Below are 26,885 nucleotides of genomic sequence, written 5' to 3' on the forward strand. Positions count from 1 at the left end.
GACATTTCTACAAAACCATCACAAAGCATGTAAGTTGGGTGGTTAAGATTTTATTTGAAAAAAATTTTTTTAATGTTTATTCATTTTTGAGAGAGACAGAGACAGAGTGCACTGGGGGAGGGGCAGAGAGAAAGGGAGACACAGAATCCAAAGCAGGCTCCAGGCTCCAAGCTGTCAGCACAGAGCCCAAAGAGGGGCTTGAACTTGTGAACTGTGAGATCATGACCTGAGCCGAAGTTGGATGCTTAACCGACTGAGCCACCCAGGTGCCCCTAAGATTTAATTTTTTTATTTTGATACAGATTGCTAAGGACAGCAACAGAGAGCTGCTTTGACTGCAGAATAAACTGCTTTCAATGCTGCTGTTGAAGTATTCATGAGGAAATTTAAAGCTGACTGGACTCTAGTAAATCAGCAAAGCTTTTGCCTACCTGGCTTGATTGACAGTTTTAACAAATCTTTTGATGCTATTTTACAGTATATTGCTTTGTTGACAGCAAAGTGCACTTAAAAGTAACATTTTCATTATTTTTTAAAATGTCAAAGTTGAAGATAAGCAAGTTACAGTAAAACCTTGGATTGTGAGTAGCTTGTTCTGGGAGTGTTCCACAAGATGAGCAAACATTTCTTTAAAAAAAATATTTTTTTAATGTTTTATTTATTTTTGAGAGAGAGAGAGAGAGACAGAGTACCAGCAGGGGAGGGGCAGAGAGAGAGGGAGACACAGAATCCGAAGCAGGTTCCAGGCTCTGAGCTGTCAGCACAGGGCCCGATGCGGGGCTTGAACTTGTGAACTGCGAGATCATGACCTGAGCCGAAGTCATATGCTCAACTAAGCCACCCAGGCGCCCCAATGAGCAAACATTCCTAATAAATTTTAACTTGATAAACGAGCGATGTCCTGCAATACGAGTAGTATGTGATGCCAAATGTCACATGATCACAACTGAGCCAATGGTTCTTCTCTCTGTCTCGGTGACGGATTGTGGGTGATCATCTCCTTTGCTCATATGCTCAGTCTCAGGCCACAGTGTTTAGCAGATATCCGTGATTTTTCAGAACATTGGAAGATGCCCACAACTGGCACTAATGTATTTTTTGTCACTTCAAAGCACGTATAGACCGTCCCTTGCTTTTCCATGCAAGATTAAATTTAGGAATACTTTCCTTCATTCTAGATCAGGCTGCCTGCAGATAATGGACCCTTTCCTCTGCTGCCTTATTGCCAGTTACAGTAAATACTGTAGTATTAATACTGACAAAAATTTATTAATACTGTACTCTAGTCAGCATCCCTGTGAGCATGCAGAAAAAATTCCATTGAGTCAATAGATAGCAGTGATTCCCCTAGTGATAGTGAAAGTTGTCCTGCAGGATAACCCTCCTCTCTCATCTCCCTCACACCAGCCATGAAGGTTTTCAAAGGTCAGTGCAAGTTAATTTGTTTACTTTTCTTTATATTTTGTATTTTCTTTATTCGTATTATATTACAGTAGTATAATCATTTTTTATGTGAATATTTTTGGGTTGTGGAATGAATCATCTGAGTTTCCATGATTTCTTATGGGGAAATTTGCTTTGATATACAAGCGCTTTGGATCACAAGCATTTTTCCGGAATTAATTATGCTCGCAAACCAAGGTTTTACTATATTTGTATTGAAAAACCCCACTATGAGAGTTGGGCATTGGAACACTTTTGGAATTATATTCATTCCCATCACCCTTTCTCCATTCTTAATGTTCAGAAGTTAACACAAGTGGTAATTTTTCCTCCAGATTTTTTATGTGGGTAGATTTTGAACATTACGTTTCAAGTTTTGTTCCCACTCAGCCCCCCTCCCCCACCACCATTTAGGCAAATTATTGGTTTTAAATATATTAAAACCATTGAGTTAGAAGTATGTTATTAGGATTTCACATATAGTCATGTTATCACTTATAACTTTCTATATGGCATGATAGAAAATAGTCTTGGGACATTCTCTGTTAAGTTCTATTGAGGCCTCAGATACTGTCAGATAGGTAGGTTGTTTAGCTTTTCTGTTTTATAAATTGGCTTCTGAGAAGCATTGTATTTGGAGAAGAGTCCACTGCTACAAATAGTTTGAAACCTCTGATTTAAAATAGCTTTGTTCCTGTTTTTTGCAGTTGTTTTGATTAAAGTACAACTGTAACATAATGTTGAGAGCACAAGCTCTGGATTCAGACTGGGTTTAAAACTTGGTTCCACCACTTCTAATTACGTGAGCTTGGATGAGACATTTTATCTCTGTAAGCCTCAATTTCCTTACCTGTAAAAATAGGATGATAATATCTTCCCCGTAGTGTTGCTGTGAACATTTAATGAGATGAGCAGTTAAGCAGAGAAAAAGTGTTTGGTAGATGTTAGCTGTAATAATTGTGTAATTTAATTACTTTGGGAGGATATACTAGTAGGTAGGCTTTAAGAATATTATAGCCACATATCTGTCTGCATGTTTGAAGTATGGATGTCTAGTTGAATACAATGAAGAATTCTCCAAATTCTCAACTTGATCCTTAGGCCCTAATCACAAGAGACTCTTTACACATTTCATAATCCTGAAGTATCAAACCCATTTCCTTGGACAGTCCCATGCCTGGACTGTCCCATTCTAGTCTTACCTAATGACTCACCTCAGCTTTGTCCACACCTTATGAATTCCTTTCACTTAAATCTTTCTTAAAGATTTGCCTTCATTTTGCCCTTCTGAGCTACTGCCACTGAAAATTTTATCTCCATACTCAGCTTGACCCAATTCCCATGCCAATCTTGATCAAGTCTAGCAGCATACAGTTGACCCTTGAACAATGTGGGGAGTAAAGGGTGCTAATGCCTGCATAGTTGAAAAGTCACATATAACTTTTGACTCCCCCCACATTTAACTGCTAATAGCCTATTGTTGACCAGAAGCCTTATTGAGAACATAATCACTTGATTCACACATAGTTTGTGTGTTACATGTAATATGTACTACATTCTTAACCAGTAAAGTAAGCTTGAGAAAAGAAAATGTTAATTAGAAAATCGTAAGGAAGAGAAAGTACATTTACAGTACTGTACTATAAAAAAAATCCATGTGTATGTGAATCGGCACAGATCAAACTGTGTTGTTCGAGGGTCATCTGTGTTATGGATCCTGCAAATACCAGACCGCTCTAGGACAAGGAAATAAAAGAACCAAAGGAGCTGTGACAGGAGGAGATAATCAAGCTACGGGGACTCAGAGGATGCACTGTATTTGATGATGTACTTGTGGCAGCAAGACCAATCACATAGGTCCCTGGGCTGCTGTAGCTGCAGTGTATTTACCTGCCATCCATGTCTGGCAGATACCTGTATTACTTTTGGGAGCTAAGGTCAGGGACTTGAAGTTTGGTTGAAACCAGGCATCTCAGGTCTGGGACCTTTAGTCTGAAATGGATTCGTACTGATGTAGTAATATGAGATTTTCAATTCTAGTCTTAATATCATATCCCTGAGGGTTTATATGCACTTTTTAAATTTATTGAGCATTTATTAGTAATCAGTCTGCAATGGTGTTTACTTTGAAGTGCTGTAAATGTTACTATAGATTAGCCAATGTGTCAAGAATCTTGAATTTTGGATCAGAATTTTATCTGCATCTTAACATAGTATAAGTATAGGATAGTAGAGTTACTGTGCAGTAAGAGCTGGGATAGCACTAGTGACTGTAGTTGAAAGAGACATGTGCTCCTGGTATGCGTCTTAGAAGATTAATCTTAAAATAATCCATCAGTCCTGTCAAGTTTGTATTAGGGTCTACCAAGAATATGGTTTTTGCTTATTTTCCAGTCTTAAATTAGAATAAATTTTATGCTTCTATAAAGCATAAAGAGTTTCAGAGTTTATCTTGCCCACTTTTCTTTTTTAAAAGTAACTAAAATAATCCCTTTAGGATTACACTCCTTTCTATACTCTCCTTATAACAGATTTTTTTCTGCCTCCCATCTTTAAATTAAGCCAAAGTATTACCAATATTTGTAAGACACCAGCCATAGCTCTGATGCCCACTTTTTTCATTGGTTCCTATTTTTCTAGTCCTGTCTGAACTACCTAATAGTAGATGCTGGCTTTCTCTTTAAGTCACAGTTCCCTTCTCTCAGGGGAACTCTTTTCTTTTCTTTTCTTTTCTTTTCTTTTCTTTTCTTTTCTTTTCTTTTCTTTTCTCTCTTCTCTTCTTTTCTTTTCTCTCTTCTCTTCTCTTCTCTTCTCTTCTCTTCTCTTCTCTTCTCTTCTCTTCTCTTCTCTTCTCTTCTCTCCTTTAAATGTTTATTTATTTTGAGAGAGAATGTGAGCAGGGTAGGGGCAGAGAGAGAGAGAGGGAGAGAGAGAATTCCAAAGCAGGCTCCGCACTGTCAGTGTAGAGCCCAATGCGGGCCCGAACCTACTAACCATGATATCATGACCTGAGCTAAAAATCAGAATTGGATGCTTAACTGACTGAGCCACCCAGGTGCCCCTCAGGGAAATTATTTCTAATGGGGCTGTGTTCCATTATGCTGTCTGGTTGTTCTTCCAAAGCATATTATGTCTCTTCATTTTGTTATAATTAGCAATTGTAGGTTTTTTGTTTGTTTAGTTTTGCCTAGAAAAGTTATCTTTTCTTAGAACTGGCATATTTAATGACATTATTTTAAAGGTGTTACAACTTCTAATTATAAAGCATGGTTTACCTATGAAAATCGTTTTCCTAGATAATTGAATAAGTAATAAATTGACTGCACTCATGATCTCTACATTAGATATGAAGGAGGAAGTTATCATTTGTTCTAATAAAATTGAGCTAAATACATTTGGAATAGGTCTTTTTTTTTTTTTTTTTAATGTTTATGTCTAAGGTGGGGGGGATAGAGAGAAAAGGAGACAGGCTCCATGCTGTCAGCATGGATCCCAATGCAGGGCTCCAACTCACAAACCATGAGATCATGACCTGAGCTGAAGTTGGATGCTTAACTGAGCCACTTAGGCGCCCCAGAATAAGTCTTAAAATGTAACTGAGAACCTTTGTCCAAAATAAGAATTTCAGGAGTCTGTGTTGACATCCTTGATTACTTTGATAGACTGTATTAGTAGAGACACAAATAGATATAGATGAAGTTTGGTTCTTGAACCTAGAAAGGGCAAACAGTTACCGGGATTGTCCTAGGAGAATACATAATTAGTCTGTAAAAGCTCCCAGACCAACCTGTGTGTCTTCAACAATCAAGCATCTGGAGAGCCTGGCCATCACTATTTGAGAAGTTATTTTAGCAAGAAAGTTACATAAAACAGTGAGAGAAGGTAGGTGGTCCTTTTCCTGAAATCCAAAATTAGTGTTTTTTCTTGTGTTATATCTTGAGTAAGCCTCTCCATGTGTGCTGCATTCTCCTCCTCTACTTTAGAACTTAGCTTAAATCGAATCCAAGCCTGTATGCTTAGGCCCCCTTCCTATCTGTGGCTTGCCCTGGACTTTGCTTAAAGGAGAGATTATACTCGTATACCTGCTGGAATCTGGCAGGTAACTGTGGGAGGAATTTATGTGGACTGGGATGCCCATGGCCCATCAAAAGGCAGCAGCTAGTTCTTGGCTTTGACCAGTGGTAATGCAGATCCATTCTTTCCAGAGTTTCTAGGTATTCCATTCTGGAAATCTGGATACATGTGTAATTTTTAAAATGAGTCAATTAACTCATATTTTATAAAGAAAAATTAATGGGCCAAATGTATGTTGGCCAAAATTGGCCCATAAGCCATGAATTTGTAGCCACTGTTTTAGGGTTCTAATTAGAAATGCATAATAGAAATAACTTCTGGAGTTTTTTTGACCATATATACCTAATCTCTAACCTCAGAAATGTAAATTGAACAGTTTAAGCAGAATGTCCCATATGTCAATACTGTCCCTCTCTTGAACTGAGTATTGTCATTGTTAGGCCCATACCTACCAGATTTGGCTCACTTAAATATTGCACTACAGATCAGACGTGAGTTTGTCTCAGTTGTATATTTTAGGATTGGTATGTATTAGGCTGTTGGCTGGACCACGAATAAAGAAAAGCTGATCTGACTCCATTCCCAGCTGATCTCAACCTTACACTCTGCCCTATAGATCTTTGGTTTTGAGGCTGTTTCCCGTGTATGACAACTATATGCAAAACTAGGAAAAAAACCTTTCTCTTCACCTTGCCTAAGTTACTTATACTTAACCCTAAGTAAGGGATAAGACCTATTGATTGATTGATAGATGTGGAGTCCAATGACTTCTGGTATTTGAAAAGTCTTGAAAGCTTTTGGTCAACTGACTTTTAGAAATATCACATGTGAGGCTGTGCCATGGATGTCCATCTTTATGTGTCCTAACCCCTTGCAGCAGGCCATAGTTGAGGTACATGACTCTATTCTAATCTGTGGGAACAATTTCCTAGACTAGCAACAGTTGAATGTATTAGATCTTAAAGGCTTGGGTTCTTGGCAGAAAACTAGTAGAATAAAAACGAGTGTGCTTGGTACCTATAATCCCTGACCATCAAGGTAGACCTCAAAGAAGTTTTTGCTGAAAAAGAGAGGTATATTTTTTGATGCAGTCCTTATAGATTTATTAGAATTTGGAGTATTTTGTTCCCTAAAGATTTCTGTGTAGAAAGTTAGGCTGAGTGGACATTATGGTTTACCTACTAATTTAGTGATTAACTTTTACATTATGTAAATTTGGAAGGACTATATTCTCTCTTTTTTAAAACTTTTTTTAATGTTTTTTTATTTTTGAGATGGAGACAGAGCACGAGCCAGGGAGGGGCAGAGAGAATCCAGTGGGGGAGACACAGAATCTGAAGCAGGCTTCAGGCTCCGAGCTATCGGCACAGAGCCTGATGCTGGGCTCGAACCTACAAACTATGAGATCACAACCTGAGCTAAAGTCGGGCGCTTAACTGACTGAGCCACCTAGGCGCCCCAGGACTATATTCTCTCTTTAGAGAAACTTCCCTGGAGGACCATAGAGTTATACCATTCATTCCTGATAATTGCTGACTTCATTGGTACTAATCAAATTTTTAGCTTCGTTACCTGTATCTACCAGGTATTTAGCAGTGAGCCTCTAAATAAGCTTCACACCTTCTGTACCAAAGGAGGGCATATATGTCAAAGAGCCACTCTGACAGTAATCTCTGTGTCTGTTACCTTGGGCTAAATTATGTGGGTATCAAATTATCCCAATTTATAGTGACAACAACAAAGGTTCTCTTTTTCTTATATCATACGTATATCATGGGTCAACTGTGGTTCTACTCCATGTCATGTTCATTCCAGGACCCAGACTGTTGTTTGGGGCATGGCTAGTAAGCATAATGAATCATGAGCTGTTTTTTTTGTTTTTTGTTCTTTTAATGTTTATTTATTTTTGAGAGAGAGAAACAGAATGTGAGCAGGGGTGGGGCAGAGGGAGAGGGAGACACAGAATCCCAAGCAGGCTCCAGGCTCTGAGCCGTCAGCATAGAGCCCGACGAAGGGCTCAGACCTATGAATTGTGAGATCATGACCTGAGCCAAAGTCAGAGACAAATTGACTAAGTCACACAGGCGCCCCCATGAGCCGTTTTTAAAGTCTCCTTTCAAAGTGACCACTTCTACTCATGTTTCATTGGTCAAAGCAAGTCAGATAGCCAAGCCTGATATCACTCAGAGAGGGGTGGAGAATAACTTTTGAACAGTAATACAGTCTAATGCAGTTCCACTTCCTTAAGTTCTTACAGCTGGTATCTTGGGCATCTGTTGCCACTCAACACAAAAAGCAGGAAGTGGGTGAGATCTGTGCCTGAATTGCACAACAGCGGCCATTGACACCGCAGCTATCAACTCTCTCGTTGGACCTAGGCAATGGGACAGTCAGTAATTTTTTTATTTTCCAAAAGACCTCCTGGCATTGCAGAAATAAATAATAACCTCAGGAATGGTCACCGCTCTTACAAAGAACCATTTCCCCTTACCTGTTCTAGCTTCCACAACTTCCCATGATGTATGCTTTCTAGGATGCAAGTTGAAACGCTGGTTCCCCCTCCTGGCCTTTGTGAAAACTCACAAGTAATGTTATTACATATACTATGCTCATTCATAAAAGCTCCCATTTTTAGGGGTGCCTGGGTGCCTTGGTCATTTAAGTGTCCGACTTTGGTTTGAGTCATGATCTCATGGTTGGTGAGTTTGAGCTCCGCATTGGGCTCTCTGCTCACAGCCGGCTTCAGATCCTCTGTATCCTTCTCTCTGCCTCTCCCTCGTGCACACACCGCCCCCCTCCCCCCCGCCACCAAAAATAAACATTAAAAACTACCGTTTTTACCTTGAAGCGTCTTCTATCCTTCCTAGCTCTTTTTATCGGTTCTTGCTGCCACAAATTGAAGCTTATGCTCCCTAATGTTAATTGAATTTTTGTTTTTTTAAATTGTATATTCCAACAATGTTTTATCCAGTTTTGTCTCCTCAGTGAGCTCCGTACTCTTACTCAGATTCCAATCTTTGGTGTAGTATTGAGTTCATTACTTTAATGAATTGTGTCTTATTTCTAAAGAAATGGGCCAGGGGTGCCTGAGTGGCTCAGTCGGTTAAGCATCTGACTTTGGCTCAGGTCATGATTTCTCACTTTGTGAGTTCGAGCCCCGCGTCAGGCTCTGTGCTGACAGAGCCTGGAGTCTGCTTCGGATTCTGTGTCTCCCTCTCTTTCTGTTCCTCCCCTGCTCACACTCTGTCTCTCAAAAATAAGTATTAAAAAAAAAAAATCTAAATAAATTGGGCCAATCACAAGTTCTCTAGATTGTATTGGGTGTTTCATCTGTGGAACGGCTCAACTCTCAATTCTGATTTCTCTTTGCCTCCCCTTTTCCCTGACTACCCCTGTGACTCCACTGAAAACCTTATTTTAAAAAAGTGTTTTGGAAGGTGTATATATTGCTACAGTGGATTAGTAAATATCTTTATCATGATACACTTAAAAAGTGTATTTGATTATTATGTGGAATTGTTTACAGATTTGTAAATTGTTTACAGATTGTAAATGATACAGTAGGAAATTCAATGTACTACTTAAACTTCAAAGTTAAGATTTCACTTGTAAATAAATTTTTTTTGAAGTTTATTTATTTATTTTGAAAAAGAGAGAAAGAGCACAAGCAGGGGAAGAACAGATTGAGAGAGAGAGAGAGAGAGACAAAGAGAATCCCAGGCAGGCTCTGCACTGCCTGAGCCACCCAAGTGCCCCAATAAATACAGTATTTCAAGCTTATCTTCTACTAGATGTTGTAAATATTTGAGTTGCTTGACTCTAGCTGTGTTGTTATGTTATGTTACCGTTATGTTATGTTATTTTTTACCTTAGCTTTTAAAATAGCAATTCTAGGGTGCCTGGGTGGCTCAGTTGGTTAAGCATCTGACTTGATTTTGGCTCAGATCACGATATCCCAGTTTGTGGGATCGAACCCCGTGGCGGGCTCTGCACTGACAGCGTTGAGACTGATTGGGATTCTCTCTCTCCCTCTCTCCCTGTCCCTCCCCTGCACATGGACATTCTCTCTCTCCAAATAAATAAATAAACTTAAAATAACTGTTCTAGGAGACAACTTCCAAAATACTCATTTGTTTTTCTTTTTTTCCTATCTAGATCACAGGAGACCCCTGGAGATGGGCAGCCTCCAGCTTTACCACCCAAACAGTCAAAGAAAAACAGTTGGAACCAAATTCATTATTCACATTCTCAACAAGATCTGGAAAACCATATTAATGAAACATTTGATGTTCCATCTTCCCCTGAAAAATCTACTGTAAGTACCTACTTCAGATATTCTCACATCTCTTTGAATTTTTACTTTTATAATTTAGAGAGAGAGAGTATGGGAGAGAGGAAGAGAGAGAGAATCTTAAGTAGACTCCACACTCAGTGGGGAGCCCAGCCCAGGGCTTGATCCCACTACCCTGGGGTCATGACACAAGCTGAAATCAAGAGTTGGATGCTCAACCAACTGAGCCACCCAGGCACCCTCCCTTTGAACTTTTTAATCTGCAATGGAATTTCTTTTAGACTGTGGTATGTTTTATCTGTAAATTAAATTACTGTACTTTCTTTTTTTCATCATATGTTGGTCATGAATTTTGCCATGATTGACCCAATTGTGGAATTTCAACTTATCTTCATTTTTAAAATGTTCATTGCTCTAGAAGTTAATTCCTGACAAATTTATGTTGATTTCAGTCTTGCAAAACACTTGCTTTTGGAAGAAATGCTAATAATCCATTAAGTATCACTAACTTTATTGTATCATTCACCAGGTGCACGGACTTTATCATTTTCATTAACCTTTTGAAATTGAGTGCAGGTCCCTGGATTTTATGATCACTCTCTGCTCTATAAAATGTATTTATGGATCATTTGGTGCTTTTCTTTAGAGGGCATGCTTTTACCACAACAAAATGGTAAATTTTTCAAATCTCCTGATTTATGAATTTTCATTGCTTTCTCAAGGAGATGTAAATAAACCAAAAGTGAGATTGTCAGTAAATTTTAGGGATACACTGTGTTCATGAAGAAGTTTTAAGACAGACAAATATGGGTATATTTCAGGAAACTTGAGAAGACATCAGGAAATAAAATAAGATACAGGGAGAGGAGGACCCGCAGCAGGTATTGGTAGGGCCAGAAGTTCCTGGTCGCCGCCTCTGTGGTAGCCCTCTTATGTCTAAAGTTTGAAGAGCACGAAGCAGCCACTCTGTTCTCCCACAGTTACTGCTTCACCACCACAGGCACATCCAAAAACAATCAGAATCCTTACCAAAAATGAGTGACACATTTGGTGATACCTGTGTGGTGATTCTCCTGTATCACTCACTCATACATTCATTCATCGATTCATAGTCACTGAGGTCTTTCTATGAGCTCGGTACTTTGGTGGGTAGTGGGAATATAAAGACAAATAAGACATGGTCCCTGCTATTAAATAATCTACAACCTAATTTATTTAATCATTTATGCAAATATTAATTATTAAGAATTGTGCATTGTTACAGGCTTTGGGGATATATTGGAATAAAATAGGGAAAAAAAACCCAAAAATTCTACCTTCAAGGAACTTACATTCTGGGGATAAGGGCGAGACAAACAGTAAACAAGGTAAATAATCTAAATATATAGCATGTTAGATAGTATACATTCTGGGGAGAATAGTAAAGAAGGAAGGGGCTAGAGAATTTCAGGATTAGAGGACCACAGTTTTAAATGCTGTAAGCCAGGGATGAACTCAGTGATGAGTCAGATAGATAGCTAGTGGAAGATCAGGGGAGCTGAGGGAATAGAAGGTACAAAGCCAGGAGTATGACTGATACGGTCAAGGAACACCAAGGGAATCAGTGTGGCTCGAGCAAAATGAGCTAATGAAGAGGAGATAGGTACAGGAGAAAGCCAAAGTCTTTAAAGATTGTGTTTTTTAACCCTGAGTGAGATACGAAGCAAAAGGGACAGGTCATATGTGAGGAGAAGAGCAGCATGATGTCACTTAAGTTGTAAACAGTGTCAGTCTGACTGTTGTATTGAAAATAGACAAAGGGTAGAAGCAGAGATACTGGTTGTGAGGTCATGCAGTATTCCAGGCAAGCAGTGGTGATTTGGATCCATATGGTAGCAGTGGAAGGAGGAAGACATGGCTGTATTCTGGATAGTTTTAGAACAGAGCTAACGTAATATGCTGAGGGATTGGATGTGGAGTACTGGAGAAAGAGGAATCCAAGATAACAGCAAGGTTTGGGCCTGAACACCAAGGTTTTACGAAGTTCCTGTTTACTGAGAAGTAAAAGGCTGCAGGTAGAGCAGGTATGGGTGATATATTAGGGGTACAGTTTGGGACATAAGTGTGAGATGGCTACTAGAAGTCCATTTACAGATACGATTCTGGAGTTGAAGAGAAAGGTCCAAGCTAGGGTTATAATAACACTGAGGGTTGATGGCATGTAGACAGTATGTAAAATCACGAGAGAGGAAAAAAAAACACCAAGGAAGTGTAGCGTGTGCCGATAACTAAATAGGAGGTTCTAGGAGGTCTTTGGGTCTCCAAAATGTAAGCCTTAGGGAGATGAAGACCAGCAAAGGACACTGAGAAGATTCAGACAGCAAGGTAGGAAGAAAACTAGTCCACCGGCTAACTGACTAATGGCAAGAAAGTCACAGAGAGAATAGCCAACTTTGTCAGATGTTACTGGTAAGTCAAGACAAGGATTGACAGTTGAACACTGGATTTAGCAATGTGAAACTCTTTGGTGACTTAATTAGAACAGTTTTGATGGAGCATTGGAGATAAAATCATGACTCTGAGAGGATGAGATCAGAGGGAATAGAGACAGCAAATGTGGCCAACTCTTTAAAGACGTTTAAGAGCAAGAGGAAGGAGACAAATGGGGCGTAACTAGATGGGGAAGTGGAGTCCAGAGAAAGTTCATTTTTTTTAAGGGGACACATAAAAGTATTTCTTGGAAGGGTGGGGAAAATGGATAATGTAGGAGAGTAGAGAATTAATTGCTATAGCAGTATCCTTGAGTATGGAATAGGACCTGGGTCTAGAGCAAGTGGGAAATCAGTTTGAAGGTAATATAATTAGAAGTGATTATAAGGAAGGAGATACAAATAACTAATGCAGCTGTAGGGTTAAGGGAAGACTTCCCAAAGTGAGCATCTCTGACCCGTGTCTTGAAGGATAAGCAAGAATTAGCCAGATACTTACCCTGAAAGCACGCATAAAACATATTCAGTGAAAGTAACCAGTTTCAAATGACCATGTACACGAAATGTCCAGAATAGTCAAATGTAAAGAGACAGAAAATAGATTAATGGTTGAATAGGACTTAAGGAATGGGGGGGTGAAGGGATGGGAAATGACTGACCGCTAATAGGTACAGGATCTCTTTGTGACAGGGCTGAAAATATTTTAAAATTAAATGGTAGTGGTGTTTCTACAACACTGTGGCTATAGTAAAAATGATTGAATTAAACACTTTGCATGAAGTGTATATAATGTGTGAGTTGTATCCCAATAAAGCTGTTTTTAAAAAGCAGAGAGAGGAATGTGAGTTCCTGTAACACTTACGAACACTTGTTGTGTGAAGAGCTTTGAGCCAGGTTCTAGGGGTATTGCAATTAATAACTTAAATCATAATGCCCCTGTTCCTCCTTGCACTTAGTCTAGCATGCAGTGACAAGGAGGCTGTATCTAGTTGTGTAACTGCAAGTTAGTAATCAGGATTTACTTTCCTGGGGCTCCTGGGTGGCTCAGTCGGTTAAGTGTCCAACTTCAGGTCAGGTCATGAACTCACGGTTCATGAGTTAGAGCCCCGCATCGGGCTCTGTGCTGACAGCTCAGAACCTGGAGCCTGCTTTGGATATTGTGTCTCTTTCTCTCTCTGCCCCTCCCCTGCTCGTATTCTGTCTCTTTGTCTCTCTCTCTCAAAAATAAATATTTAAAAAAATTTTAAAAACAATGTAGTTTCCTGAATTAAAAGTTTGAATTTAAGTTATGACTTTTTGTATGTTGTAGATAATATTAATGTACAAAAAGCATACTTCATGTATACATTTCAAGGAGAGATTATAAGTGAGGAAGATTACAAGTTATTTATTTTTCTTTAAGCCTAATGGTGGTATCCCACAAGATAATCTTGTTCTAATCAGAATGAAACCTGATGAAAATGGAAGGTTTGGATTCAATGTGAAGGTAATCTAGAATTTACATTGTACTCAGTTTTTAAATTAAGATGTGTCTATTTTGGTAATATTTGACTGATATCTGATTTGCTCTGTTGTTAAGGGAGGGTATGATCAGAAGATGCCTGTGATCGTGTCCCGAGTAGCACCAGGAACACCTGTGAGTTATCTATATCTTGCAAGTAAATCCTATTTTCAAGAACATGTACTCATTTTATTTTTATTAGTTTAAATAAGTGGGAAAAAATTAATCTTTTCTGAAAATTTGTCAAGTATCAAATGTTAGCTAAATCTCTTAAGTTGTTGGGAAGTTTTCTAACTTCCTGTGTATAAGAGTTTTTTTAAATCCATGTTTTTGGAAAGAAGCTGTTTATAACTTTCAGTTATAGAAACTACAGTTTCTAAAGTGCTAATAGATTCTATCAAAATAACTGCTTTAAACAGAAAAATGGAGACAGAGGTATAGTATTTGTTTTGCTTTTTTGTTTGGTATTTTCATATAGAATTGTTTACCTATAATCTGTTTGCCTACTTTGTGTTTTAAAAATTGACTTTAAATAGATATGATAAGTAGTGATTTTTTTCCCTATAGGGACAGTTTTTAAACTTTGTATTATAAACATTGTAAACAGAAGTTGAGAAAACACTGTATGTACCCATTATGATGAACCCTCCTGTTCCCTTAATTCACCTTCAGGATTCATGAACTTTCTGCTCATCACAAGGACAATTCTTAATGAGTTGTGGGTGTGTTCTCTTTATTGCTCTTTTATGTAGCAAATATTGCCCTCAATTTCCCATTTCTGTTGTTGCCTACTTGACCTAAATGGTCTTCAAGGAGTTTTCCATCAGCATCTTTTATCATTTACCTGTCTCTGTGTCCACAGACAGGATATAAACCAGCAGCCTGAAAGAGTCCAGTTAGGCTTTTTTTTTGGTTTTGCGCAGCAACCTTATAATTGATTTGATGGTCACAGTCAAGATTGATCAGGGATATCACAATGCATACCTTTGGTTCTGGTTGTTAAGGACTTTGTTGGTTGCAAATAACAGGATACTCTGGAATACCACTGGCTTATGCATAAATACAAAATGTGTCCTGTAGCTATAGTAGTACCTCACAAAACCCAAAGATAGGAATGCGGTCAGACCTGGAGGGGAAAAAAACCAAAACTTTAAAATAAACATCAGGACTCTATTTTTCACCTCTGTTTCTTTTTATGCTCCATTCTTCTCTCCCACTGCAAACCAGTTTGTGTAGGGAATCAGCCTCATCTGTCTAGTTCCTCTAAATAAAATACAGGCTGAATAAAGACCGTGTACTTAGTAGCAGCTTCAAGTTAGTCCTGTAACATTCCCACCACATACTCTACTTTCAAATATGATTATGACCCTGACTCTGTACGAAAGAGAAACTGTATAGCTACCACCATTCTTAGTTTATGTGGTGGGCTACTGGTAACTTGTAGGTTTATATATTACCAGTTTAGTAACCCAGAGTGATTAAACCTCTCAGTCCAGTTTACAGACTTCTGGGAAGTAAGTCCTTTATAGATCCAGCTTGTATCAGATGTCCTCTTTTCAACACATCACTTGGGGTCAGTGGGGACAGGCCAGGGATATGATATATAAAATGCCTCTTGAACCTATTCATGTGAAGGCCGGGGACAAAGATGGGGGAAATAGTCCAAAATTATTTATTAGTATATATATATATATATATGTGTGTGTGTGTGTGTATATATATATATATATATATATACACACACACACACACATATATATATATATATAATGGGAAATATGTATGTTTAGGACAGACTGCAGATGCAGAGATGAAAGATTGTTAAATTCTCATCTGTAGGTAACATCTAAAATAGAAAACTAAAGAAAAACAAAATCAGGATGTTATTTGGAGATACTGAAATGGATACAAAAGATGTAGCTAAAGTGTTGAAAGAAGTTGCCTGGGGTGGGGGAGCAGGATGTACAGAGGAACACAAGAAATGGTTGCTTGCCTTAGTAATCTCGTAGACTTAGTCATTTCTTCAAGCTGTGTGATGTGAACTTTACTAAAAACAAAAATTTTAACTAAAATTTTTTTAAGTCAAATACATATCTTTTGACGTGATGATTCCACTTCTAGCAGTTGCCGGTAATGAAGCAGTTGGACAAGGGAACAAAGGATATGCAAGGAAGTTCATTGTAATATTGTTTATAATAAAGATTGGGGTGGTGGTAAAATGTACATCATTGAAGTTGGTGAAATAAATTACGTGCTGCTTTACAGCTGTTGAAATGATAGATGATGTAGTTCTATATAAGTATGGAAATAGGTTCATAAAATGGTGTCATAGAAAATGTGTATTATTGCTCCCCATGTATGTTTGATCCAGTTTTTTTAAATGTGAGTTAGTGCTTTAAAATTTTGGGAAATAGGGGTGCCTGGGTGGCTTAGTTGGTTGAGTGTCTGACTCAGCTCAGGTCATGATCTAGTGGTTCATGGGTTCGAGCCCCATGTCAGGCTCTGTGCTGACAGCTCGGAGGCTGGAGCCTGCTTCGGATTCTGTGTCTCCCTCTCTTTCTGCCCCTCCCCTGCCCACACTCTGTCTCTCTGTCTCTCAAAAATAAATAAACATTTTTTAAAAATTTAAAAAGTTTGGAAACGTACTCAAAATGCTAATAGCTTTTCATCTGGGTAGTGGAGTTATTGGTATTTATCACTTTGTTTTGTATTCTTCTCTTTAGTTGTCTGTATCATGATAATGAGAATGTGTTGCTCTTGTAATTAGAAAAGATAATACATCTTTTTTTTATTTATCCACCAGTTGTAATAGTAACTGAATGACATAAAAGAAATACTAATTTTCCTGAGCAGTGACTGTGGATCATTTTCAATTAAGTCAGAGGTGTTCAGGGAACATCATATAGACAGGTTTATTTCTGAACAAAATTCTGTGACTCTAAATTTTCTTTTTAGGCTATACAAATTATTGATAATTTTCCCTATCTGCCGTGTAGAGCTATGTCCCATAAATATTGGCTGAAGGACACCTCACTAGCTCAGTCAGTAGGGCGTGTGACTCTTGATCTCAGGTCATGAGTTCAAGCCCCACATCTCGTGGAGAGCCTACCTTTAAAATTTAAAAAAAGTCGCAGTTAGAAAACACCACATTTAAAAGATAAGAGAAGACACAAAAGTTCCCCAAAGGCAGAGAATGAGAGACAAGAAAGGTGGATGGAAAAAACAAAACCAGCGAAGCATAATAACAGTTAAGGGAGGAAGAAAGAGGTTTCCAGAAGGAAGCCTTAAAAAATATATTGGCTGAAGTTAGAACAATAGAAACTTACCATTTTTATATTATCTTCTTAGAGACCATCACAGTGTTCCAGTTGGAAACATCATTTTAGGTGATTGGGGGAAAAGAACAGGACTTCAAATATTTTAATGTTATTTTTTATATTGGACACCTTCTGAAATGGTTAAAATAATTCCCAATTAAAACCATGTTTTTCTTTCTGTCTGATTATCTTTGAGCCAGCAATTGATGCTCCAACAAAATTCGTTTAAATATGTAGTTTATTGGGGTGCCTGAGTGTCTCAGTCGGTTAAGCATCCTGACTCTTGATTGTGGCTTAGGTCATGATCTCACAGTTTGTGAGATCAAGCCCTGCATCAGGCTCTGCGCTGACAGTGTGGGGCCTGCTTGGGATTCTCTCTCCCTCTCTCTCTGCTCCTCCCTGCCCCGCCCCTGACTCAAAACAAATAAACATTTAAAAATGAATAAATAAGTATGTAGTTTATCTAGACTTTCCAGATCAGAATGCAAATAGATAAATAAAATGCAGCTTCAGCTTCCACAAAAAAAAAAAAAAAAAAGAATGAAAATAGAAATTTATAAATAAACCCGACGAAAGGCAGATTAAGTATGAGAGAGTTTCTGTCAGTGATAATGGGTTCAAAAAAATTAATCTCTGCATGTTCTAGCATATTGATTAACTACCCCATTAGCCTCAGTCTCTGAACTGGAAATATCAGTGGATGTATTCAAGGTACAGTAAGAGAAATGCATAGCTATTCTCTTCCTACCACATGGACTGCCGCCTCTTTCCTGCCAGCTGTACTGTCCACAAATAAGGTAAGAGGGTAACCCTTTCCTCTAGCCCATTACATTTCTCCCAGTACCATTGATATGGAGCAGTTCACCACTCTTCGGGTACCGCAGAGGCATTTACAAAAACTAGGGACCATATTGGCACACAAAAGGATCACAGTGCTAGTGCACAGAGGGAGTATATGAATGTCATCTCCACTGTGAGAAGTAGAGAAAGGAGCGACTAGAGAGAATGGTCATTACTTCTGAACTTGCATTTTCTAGATTGTAATGCTCTGCATTGAGTCATCACATTTCTGTCTTTACAAATCTGTGAAATAATTAGAGCAGATACCTGCTCCATTTCCAGAGTTTCATGTGTTTAAAATCACACACTTTGTAAGCAGCAAAGGAAGAACTTTTGCTCTTGCCACTAGTGACAGTACCTTGTTGGATTTTATTGACTTTTTTATTATTATGAATTTGACTAGTAGTGCTTTCATTTCTTCAGTCCCTTTTTTGTGAGATCCGACCGTGTCATTTCCTTCTCTGTCCGACCTATCATCCTTCAGACTTGACGCCCATCTGTTCGCATTGCTGTGTTCCTGGAGCATGCTGTCCATACTTGTGCTTGCCTCTTTTTGCCTAATTACCTCTTTGTTTTCTCAGTAAAATGCAGGCCGCTGTCACTTCGCACTGTAGTGCAGAACCATAAAAACGACCATGCAAGCTGACACTGTGTAAAGCGATCTTGATAATCAGTGGGAAAAGTTATGGTGATTTCTAGGACCTTTAAACTTTTTATCAAATAATTGAAATTTTCTTAGTTTCTCTTATAAATATATAGGGAGATGAAAAAATAATAAAACTAATAGTGCTTTATTATCCTCTAATTCAAACTATCAGAAACACTGAGAAATATAAAGAAAGCATTCTATTTTCTGATGGAAACTTACCACGACTATGTTGAAACTTGTTTCCCTTATTGTCGTGTAACTTAAAATACAAGAGTGAGCATTTTTCTTTCTTTGGCAAATTGTCCTAATCCTTTCTAAATTTGTATTCACTTCTAGCATTCATCCTGTGCATTTTCAGTGTTATGAAATATACCTTTAGTGAGAACTTTTTTGCCAGCCTCACTTCCTCTAGGACGTTTTCATCTTTCTCATCACAGCCACTTTCGTCATTTATGTTGATAAGTCTGCCTTCACTGAATTCCTTTCACTGCATGCCTAGAGGCTAACAGTAGCCGCAGCAGCAGCAGCAGCAGCAGCAGCAGCAGCAGCAGCAGCATTTCCACTGTCAGCGGTTGATATTCGATTTGCATTTTGCTTCCAGCACTATCACTCTTTTGTTTCTTTGTTGCATTTTTAACTTTTCTGGCTAGTTCCTGCTTTATATTTACGTGGGTTTATCACTGGGAGACATGGAGGTGACACAAGTACCTGCTTTGCTGTCCCTGCGTGAACCGAATAACAGATGCACATCACCAACAGACTTTGAAAGAAGCGATGTGTGATAGGTCACTGATTGTGATGTGTGTCTGTTACTTATGTCGTGATTTGTGGACTCACAAGCTAGTAGCCAAGTTCGTACGTTATGCAATTATTCAATTAATGCATCGTGGCAACTGCAATCTGAACCTTTTTGGGAGACGGGTGTTATCTAACTGTACTGTGGTGACAAATTTGTACGTATCTGGACCATGCAAAGTGAGGGCTGCCTGTATCTATGCACCTTGAGGCATAGTCTTATCTGTGTATCTAGGCGTATAATAGGACATCAAGGAAGAAGTTGTTGAAAAGAAAAAGAGAAAAAGGTAGTAGCTTCATGGGAAAGCCAGATTTCTACTTCTTGCAAACAGATGAGTAAATGGATGGATGCCGGTCTACATATAGTTTTTGTTCTCCTGCTGTAGTGTCTATAAAAATAAATTCCTGTGCTTTACTTTCAGAAAGCCATGTACACACCTGAAACTTTATTTATGTTACATTACAGGCTGACCTCTGTGTCCCTCGATTGAATGAAGGGGACCAAGTTGTACTGATCAACGGTCGGGACATTGCAGAACATACCCATGATCAAGTTGTCCTATTTATTAAAGCTAGCTGCGAGAGACATTCTGGGGAACTCGTACTTCTGGTTCGACCTAATGGTGAGTACTCTATGTAGCACTGGATATTTTTATTGTTTCTTACTTTTGTTACTAGACGCAGCAACCAGAGCGGGCTTTTAAAAAACAAATCATGCCGTGACAGTTTACTGCTCAAAGTGGCTTGCATTCACACTTGTGGTAGGATTCAGTTCTTGGCCCCTTGTCTACCACACAGCCTTGCTCACTCTCCTCTGTTCTGTGCTGGCTTTTTAAAAATTCCTTCTGCCCACTCTCAACAATAGCCAAATTATGGAAAGAGCTTAAATGTCCATCAACTGATGAATGGATAAAGAAATTGTGGTTTATATACACAATGGAGTACTACGTGGCAATGAGAAAGAATGAAATATGGCCCTTTGTAGCAACGTGGATGGAACTGGAGAGTGTTATGCTAAGGGAAATAAGTCACACAGAGAAAGACAGATACCATATGGTTTCACTCTTAGGTGGATCTTGAGAAACTTAACAGAAGTCTATGGGGGAGGGGAAGGAAAGAAAAAAAAGAGGTTAGAGAGGAAGAGAGCCAAAGCATAAGAGACTCGTAAAAACTGAGAACGAACTGAGGGTTGATGGGGGGGTGGGAGGGAGGGGAGGGTGGGTGATGGGTATTGAGGAGGGCACCTTTTGGGATGAGCACTGGGTGTTGTATGGAAACCAATTTGACAATAAATTTCATATGTTGAAAAAAATAAATAAATAAAAATTCCTTCTGCCTAAGATGCTCTTCTTGATTTTTCTATGATTTATATCTTCATTCAGGTCTCTGCTCAGATGTCTTCCCCAGAAAATCCTTCTCTTCTGACTACCATAGCTAAAAAGGCCTCCCTCTTCCCTCAGTTGCCCTAGTAGTGGTCGGTACACAGTAAATACTTGTTAAATAAATGAGTATATTTTGAACCACTTTTATTTACTTTTTTTAAAAGTAAATCCAAGTTAGTTTTTAAATCCAAGTTAGTTAACATACAGTGTAGTAATGGTTTCACAAGTAGAATTTAGTGATTCATCACTTAAATGTAACACCCATTGCTCATCCCAACAAGTGCCCTCTTTAATGCCCATCACCCATTTAGCCCATCCTCGCACCCCACACCCTCCCAGCAACCCTCAATTTGTTCTTTCTATTTAAGAGTCTCTTCTGGTTTGTCTCCCTCTCTGTTTTTATCTTATTTTTCCTTCCCTTCTCCTGTGTTCATCTGTTTTGTTTCTTAAATTCTACATATGAGTGAAATCATATATTTATTTCTCTGAATGACTTATTTCGCTTAGCATAATACATTCTAGTTCCCTCCACGTTGTTGCAAATGGCAAGATTTAATTCTTTTTGATCACTAATATTCCATTATACACACCCAGACACGTACACACCACATGTTCTTTATCCATTCGTCAGTCGATGGACGTTTGGGCTCTTTCCATAATTTGGCTATTGTTGATTGTGTTGCTATAAACATTGGGGTGAATGTGCCCCTTCAAATCAGCGTTTTTGTATCCTTTGGGTACATACCTACTAGTGCAATTACTGGGTCTTGGGGTAGTTCTAGTTTTAATTTTTTGAGGACCCTCCGTACTATTTTTCATAGTGGCTGCACCAGTTTGCATTCCCAGCAATAGTGCAAAAGGGTTCCCCTTTCTCCACATCCTTGCCAACATCTGTTGTTTCCTGAGTTGTTAATTTTAGCCGTTCTGACCAGTGTGAGGTGGTATCTCATTGTGGTTTAGATATGTATTTCCCTGGTGATGAGTGATGTTGAACATCTTTTCGTGTGTCTGTTAGCCATCTGGATGTCTTCTTTGGAAAAGTGTCTATTCATGTCTTCTGTCCATTTCTTAACTGGATTATTCTGGGGCGGCAGCAAGTTGAATTTGATAAGTTCTTTATAGAGTTTGGATACTAACCCTTTATCCAATATGTCATTTGCAAATATCTTCTCCCATTTGGTTGCTTGTCTTTTAGTTTTGTTGATTGTTTCCTTCACTGTGCAGAAGCTTTTTTATCTTGATGAGGTCCCAGTAGTTCATTTTTGTTTTCATTTTCCTTGCCTCTGGAGACATCTACGAAGAAGTTGCTGCCTGTTTGTCCTCTAGAATTTTGACGGTTTCCTGTCTCACACTTAGGTCTTTCATCTCTTTTGAGTTTATTTTTGTATATGGTGTAAGAAATGGTCCAGGTCTTTTGCCATGTCGCTGTCAAGTTTTCCCAACACCATTTGGTGAAGACACTGTGTTTTTTTCATTAGATATTCTTTCCTGCTTTGTCAAAGATTAGTTGCCCAATCATTAGTGTGTCCATTTCTGGGTTCTCCCTTCTTTTCCATTGATCTATTTTTGTGCTGATACCATACTGTCTTGATGATCACAGCTTTGTAATACAGCTTGAAGTCTGGAATTGTGATGCCTCCAGTTTTGTTTTTCTTTTTCAATGTTACTTTGCTATTTGGAGTCTTCTGGTTCCATACAAATTTAGAATTGTTTATTGTAGCTTTGTGAAGAATGCTAGTTTTTGGTAAGGATTGCGTTGAATGTAGATTGCTTTGGGTGTCATCAGCATTTTAATAATACTTGGTCTTCCAATCCACGAGCATGAAATGTTTTTCCATTTCTTTGTGTCTTCTTCAGTTTCTTTCATAAGGTTTCTATAGTTTTCAGCATACAGATCTTTCACCTCTTTGGTTACGTTTATACCTAGGTATTTTATTATTTTCAGTGTCATTGTAAATGTGATTGATTCCTTGATTTCTCTTTCTGTTGCTTCATTATTGGTGTATAGAAATACAACCGATTTCTATATATTGACTTTATATTCTACACCTTTGCTGAATTCACATATCAGTTCTAGTAGTTTTTTGGTGGAGTCTTTCAGGTTTTTCCATGTAGAGTGTCATGTCGTCTACCAAGAGTGAAAAGTTTGACTTCCTGCCAATTTGGATGCCTTTTATTTCTTTTTGTCTGATTCCTGAGGCTAGGACTTCCAATTCTATGTTGAATAATAGTAGTGAGAGTGGACATCCCTGTCGTGTTCCTGACCTTAAGGGGAAAGCTCTCAGTTTTTCTTGATCAAGTATGATATTAGCTGTGGGTCTTTCGTACATGGCCTTTATGATCTTCAGGTATGTTCCTTCTATCCCTACTTTCTTGAGGACTTTTAAAAAGAAAGGATGCTGTATTTTGTCAAATACTTTTTCTGCACCTATTGAGAGGATCATGTGGTTCTTATCCTTTCTTTTATTAATGTGATGTATCATGTTGATTGATTTGTGTATTTTGGACCAGGCCTATAGCCCAGGAATAAATCCCACTTGAGTAATTCTTTTAATGTATTGTTGCATTCAGTTTGCTAGTAACTTGTTGAGAATTTTCGCATCCGTATTCATCAGGGAAATTGGTTTGGTTTGTAGTTCTCCTTTTTAGTGGGGTCTTTGGTTTTGGAATTAAGGTAATGCTGGCCTCATAGAATGAGTTTGGAAGTTTTCTTTCCATTTCTTTCTTTCTTTCTTTCTTTCTTTCTTTCTTTCTTTCTTTTCTTTCTTTTCTTTCTTTTCTTTCGAACACCTTCAAAAGATTGGTATTAACTCTTCTTTAAATGTTTGGTAGAATTCCCCTGGAAAGCCATCTGGCCCTGGACTCTTGTTTTTTGGGAGATTTTTGATGACTGATTGAATTTCCTTATGGTTATGGGTCTGTTAAAATTTTATCTTTTCCTGTTTCTACTTTATATGTTTCTAGCAATTTGTCCATTTTTTCCAGATTGCCCAATTTGTTGGCATATAATTGCTCATAATATTCTCTTATTATTTGTATTTCTGTGGTGTCATTTGTGATCTGTCCTCTTTTGTTCATGATTTTATTTGGGTCCTTTCCCTCTTTTTGATAAATCTGGCTAGGGATTTATCAATTTTGTTAATTCTTTCAAAGAGCCAGCTCCTGCTTTCATTAATCTATTGTACTGTTTTTTGTTTTTATTTCGATATCCTTGGTTTCTGCTCTTTATCATTTCCCTTCTTTGGGTTTTAGGCTTTATTTGCTATTTGTTTTCCAGCTCCTTTAGAGGTGTATGATTAGGCTGTGTATTTGAGACATTCCCCCTTCTTTAGGAAGGCTTGGATTGCTATGTACTTCCCTCTTAAGATTGCCTTTGCTGTCTCACAGAGGTTTTGGACACTTTTGTTCTCATTTTCATTGGCTTCTATGTACTTCTTAATTTCTTCTTTAATTTCTTTGTTAACCCATTTGTTCCTTTCTTTTTTTAATTAAAAAAAATTTTTAACGTTTATTCATTTTTTGATAGAGACAAAGTATGAATGGGGGGAGGGGCAGAGAGAGAGAGGGAGACACAGAATCCAAAGCAAGCTCCAGGCTCTGACCTGACAGCACAGAGCCCAATGCGGGGCTCGAACCCACGGACTGTGAGATCATGACCTGAGCTGAAATCAGATGCCCAACCGACTGAGCCACCAGGTGCCCCCCTTTTTTAAATTTTAATATTTATTTATTTTTGAGAAGGAGAGAGATAGAGCCTGAGTGGAAGAGGGGCAGAGAGAGAGACACAGAATCTGAAGCAGGCTCCTGGCTCTGAGCTGTCAGCACAGAGCCCAAAGTGGGGCCAAACTCAACAACTCACGAGATCATGACGTGAGCTGAAGTTGGATGCTTAATCAACTGAGTCACCCAGGCTCCCCCTCTCTCCCATTCATTCTTTAGTACAATGTTCTTTAATCTCCCAGTATTCATGGTCTTTCCAAATTTTTTTCTTGTGGTTGTTTCAGGTTTCATAGTGTTGTCATCCCAAAATACGCATGGTATGATATTGATCATTTTGTACTTGTTGAAGGCTTATTTGTGACCCAGTATGTAATCTGTTCTGGAGAATGTTCCATGTGCACTCGAAAAGAATGGGTATTCTGCTGCTTCAGGATGAAATATTCTGAATATTATCTGTTAAGTCCATCCGGTCCAGTGTGTCATTCAAAGCCATTGTTTCCTTGTTGATTTTCTGCTTCAGTGATCTGTCCATTGCTGTAAGTGCGATGTTGATAGACACCTTAATTATGATATAATGCCCTTTTTCATTTCTTGTTACAGTCTTTGTTTTGACATCCATTAGCATGATAGATGTTTCTCCATCCCCTTAATTTCATTCTGCAGGTGTCTTTAGGTCTAAAATCAGTCTCTTGAAGGCAGCATGTAGGTGGTCTTGTTTTATTATCCATTCTGATAACCTGTGTCTTTTGATTGAAGCATTTAGTCCATTTACATTTAGAGTGATTATTGAAATATATGAATTTAGTGCCATTGTGTTGCATGTAGAGTTGGTGTTTCTGGTGATGTTCTCTGGTCCTTTCTAGTCTTTGTTGCTTCTGGTCTTGTTTTTCCTTCACTCAAAGAGTCCCCTTAAAATTTCCTGCAGGGCTGGTTTGGTGGTCATGAACTCCTTTAGTTTTTGTTTGTCTGGGAAACTCTTTATCTTTCCTTCTATTTTGAATCACAGCCTTGCTGGATAAAGAGTTCTTGGCTGCATATTTTTCTGATGAAGCACGTTAAATCCATCCTGCCACTCCTTTCTGGCCTGCCAAGTTTCTGTGGACATATCTGCTGCAAACCTGATCTATCTTCTTGTAGTTAAGGACTTTTTTCCCTTGTTTGTTTCATAATTCTTTTCTTGTCTGTGTATTTTGTGAATTTAACTATGATATGCCTTGGTGATGGTTGATTTTTGTTGAATCTAATCAGAGTCCTCTGTGCTTCTCAGATTTTGATGTCTGTGTCCTTTCTCAGATTAGGAAAAGTTTTCCACTATAATTTGCTCACATAATACTTTCTGCCCCCTTTTCTCTCTCTTCATCTTTTGGGACTCCTATGATTCCAATGTTGTTACTTTTTAATAAGTCACTGAGTTCTCTAAGTCTCGTATTGCAATCTTTTTGCCTTTGTTTCCCTCTTTTTTTTTTACTTCATTATTTTCTATAATTTTATTTTCTGTAACGCTGTTTTGCTGCTCTGCTTTATCCATCCTTGCCATGACGGCATCCATTCAAGATTACATCTCAGTTTATAGCATTTTTAATTTTTGCCTGATTAGATTTTAGTTCTTTAATCTCTGCAGAAAGGAATTCTCTTGTGTCTTCTATGCATTTTTCAACCCCAGCTAGTAATAAAATTGTGGTTTTAAATTCTATTCAGACATCTTACTTACATCTGCGTTGATTAAATCTCTGGTAATCATGTCTTCGTGTTCTTTCTTCTGGGGTGAATTCCTCCATCTTGTCATTTTGGAGGAAGAAAAAAATTAATAAAGTAAAGATTTAAAATGAAACCAAAAAAATCAAAATTTAGATCTTACGTGTGTTTCGGTCTGTTTCTTGAGAGAAGCTTGATAGAATAGGTAATAAAGAGAAAGGGAAAAATTTTTAATTTTTTTAAATAATAAAATAGAATAAAAATTTTAAAAAAATAAGGAAGAATTTGCTCTTTCTGTATCCAAGAAAGAAAGAAAAGAGAGAAAAAAACAAAACAACATAAGGAAAAGCAGAAACAATGAAAACAAATAAATGAACCAGCCAACAGAACAAGACCCAAATGATATTACATTCATTTTCCTGTAGATCTGAAACTTTACAGCACACTATAGTCCGTAGACTAATAAGCAGGTGGAAAGGATGTGTGCTGGTCTTCTGGGGGATATGCCTGGATGGCACAGGTGGTTGGTGCTTGGTGTAACGGCTCCATTCTCCACTTGGTGGCGCTGCTCAGCTTAGTGGGGTCGATCCATGGAAGTGCACGAACAAAAATTGCAAATGGCCTAACCCAACTCCTTAGTCTCTAGCACAGAAACTTTGTGCCGTCACCAACCTGCACACCAGCACCCCTTCTTTGTCTCAGGCTTCTGT

The 26,885-nt window shown here is 38.3% G+C and overlaps 1 protein-coding gene across 9 annotated transcripts in view; it reads left to right on the plus strand.

The window, feature by feature from the left end:
• PTPN4 (protein tyrosine phosphatase non-receptor type 4) overlaps positions 1 to 26,885 on the plus strand; it is a 227,215-nt gene that overhangs the window by 168,134 nt on the left and 32,196 nt on the right. For all 9 annotated transcript variants that reach the window (XM_053909685.1, XM_019469365.2, XM_019469364.2 and 6 more), the window contains 4 exons: positions 9,673 to 9,832; positions 13,679 to 13,762; positions 13,856 to 13,912; positions 19,845 to 20,001. In XM_053909685.1, the coding sequence (XP_053765660.1) occupies positions 9,673 to 9,832; positions 13,679 to 13,762; positions 13,856 to 13,912; positions 19,845 to 20,001 (458 nt within the window). The remainder of the gene's footprint in view (positions 1 to 9,672; positions 9,833 to 13,678; positions 13,763 to 13,855; positions 13,913 to 19,844; positions 20,002 to 26,885) is intronic.

Source organism: Panthera pardus, unplaced genomic scaffold (genome assembly GCF_024362965.1).
Source record: "Panthera pardus isolate Hobbes unplaced genomic scaffold, ASM2436296v1 HiC_scaffold_10, whole genome shotgun sequence".
Lineage (NCBI taxonomy): Eukaryota > Metazoa > Chordata > Mammalia > Carnivora > Felidae > Panthera > Panthera pardus.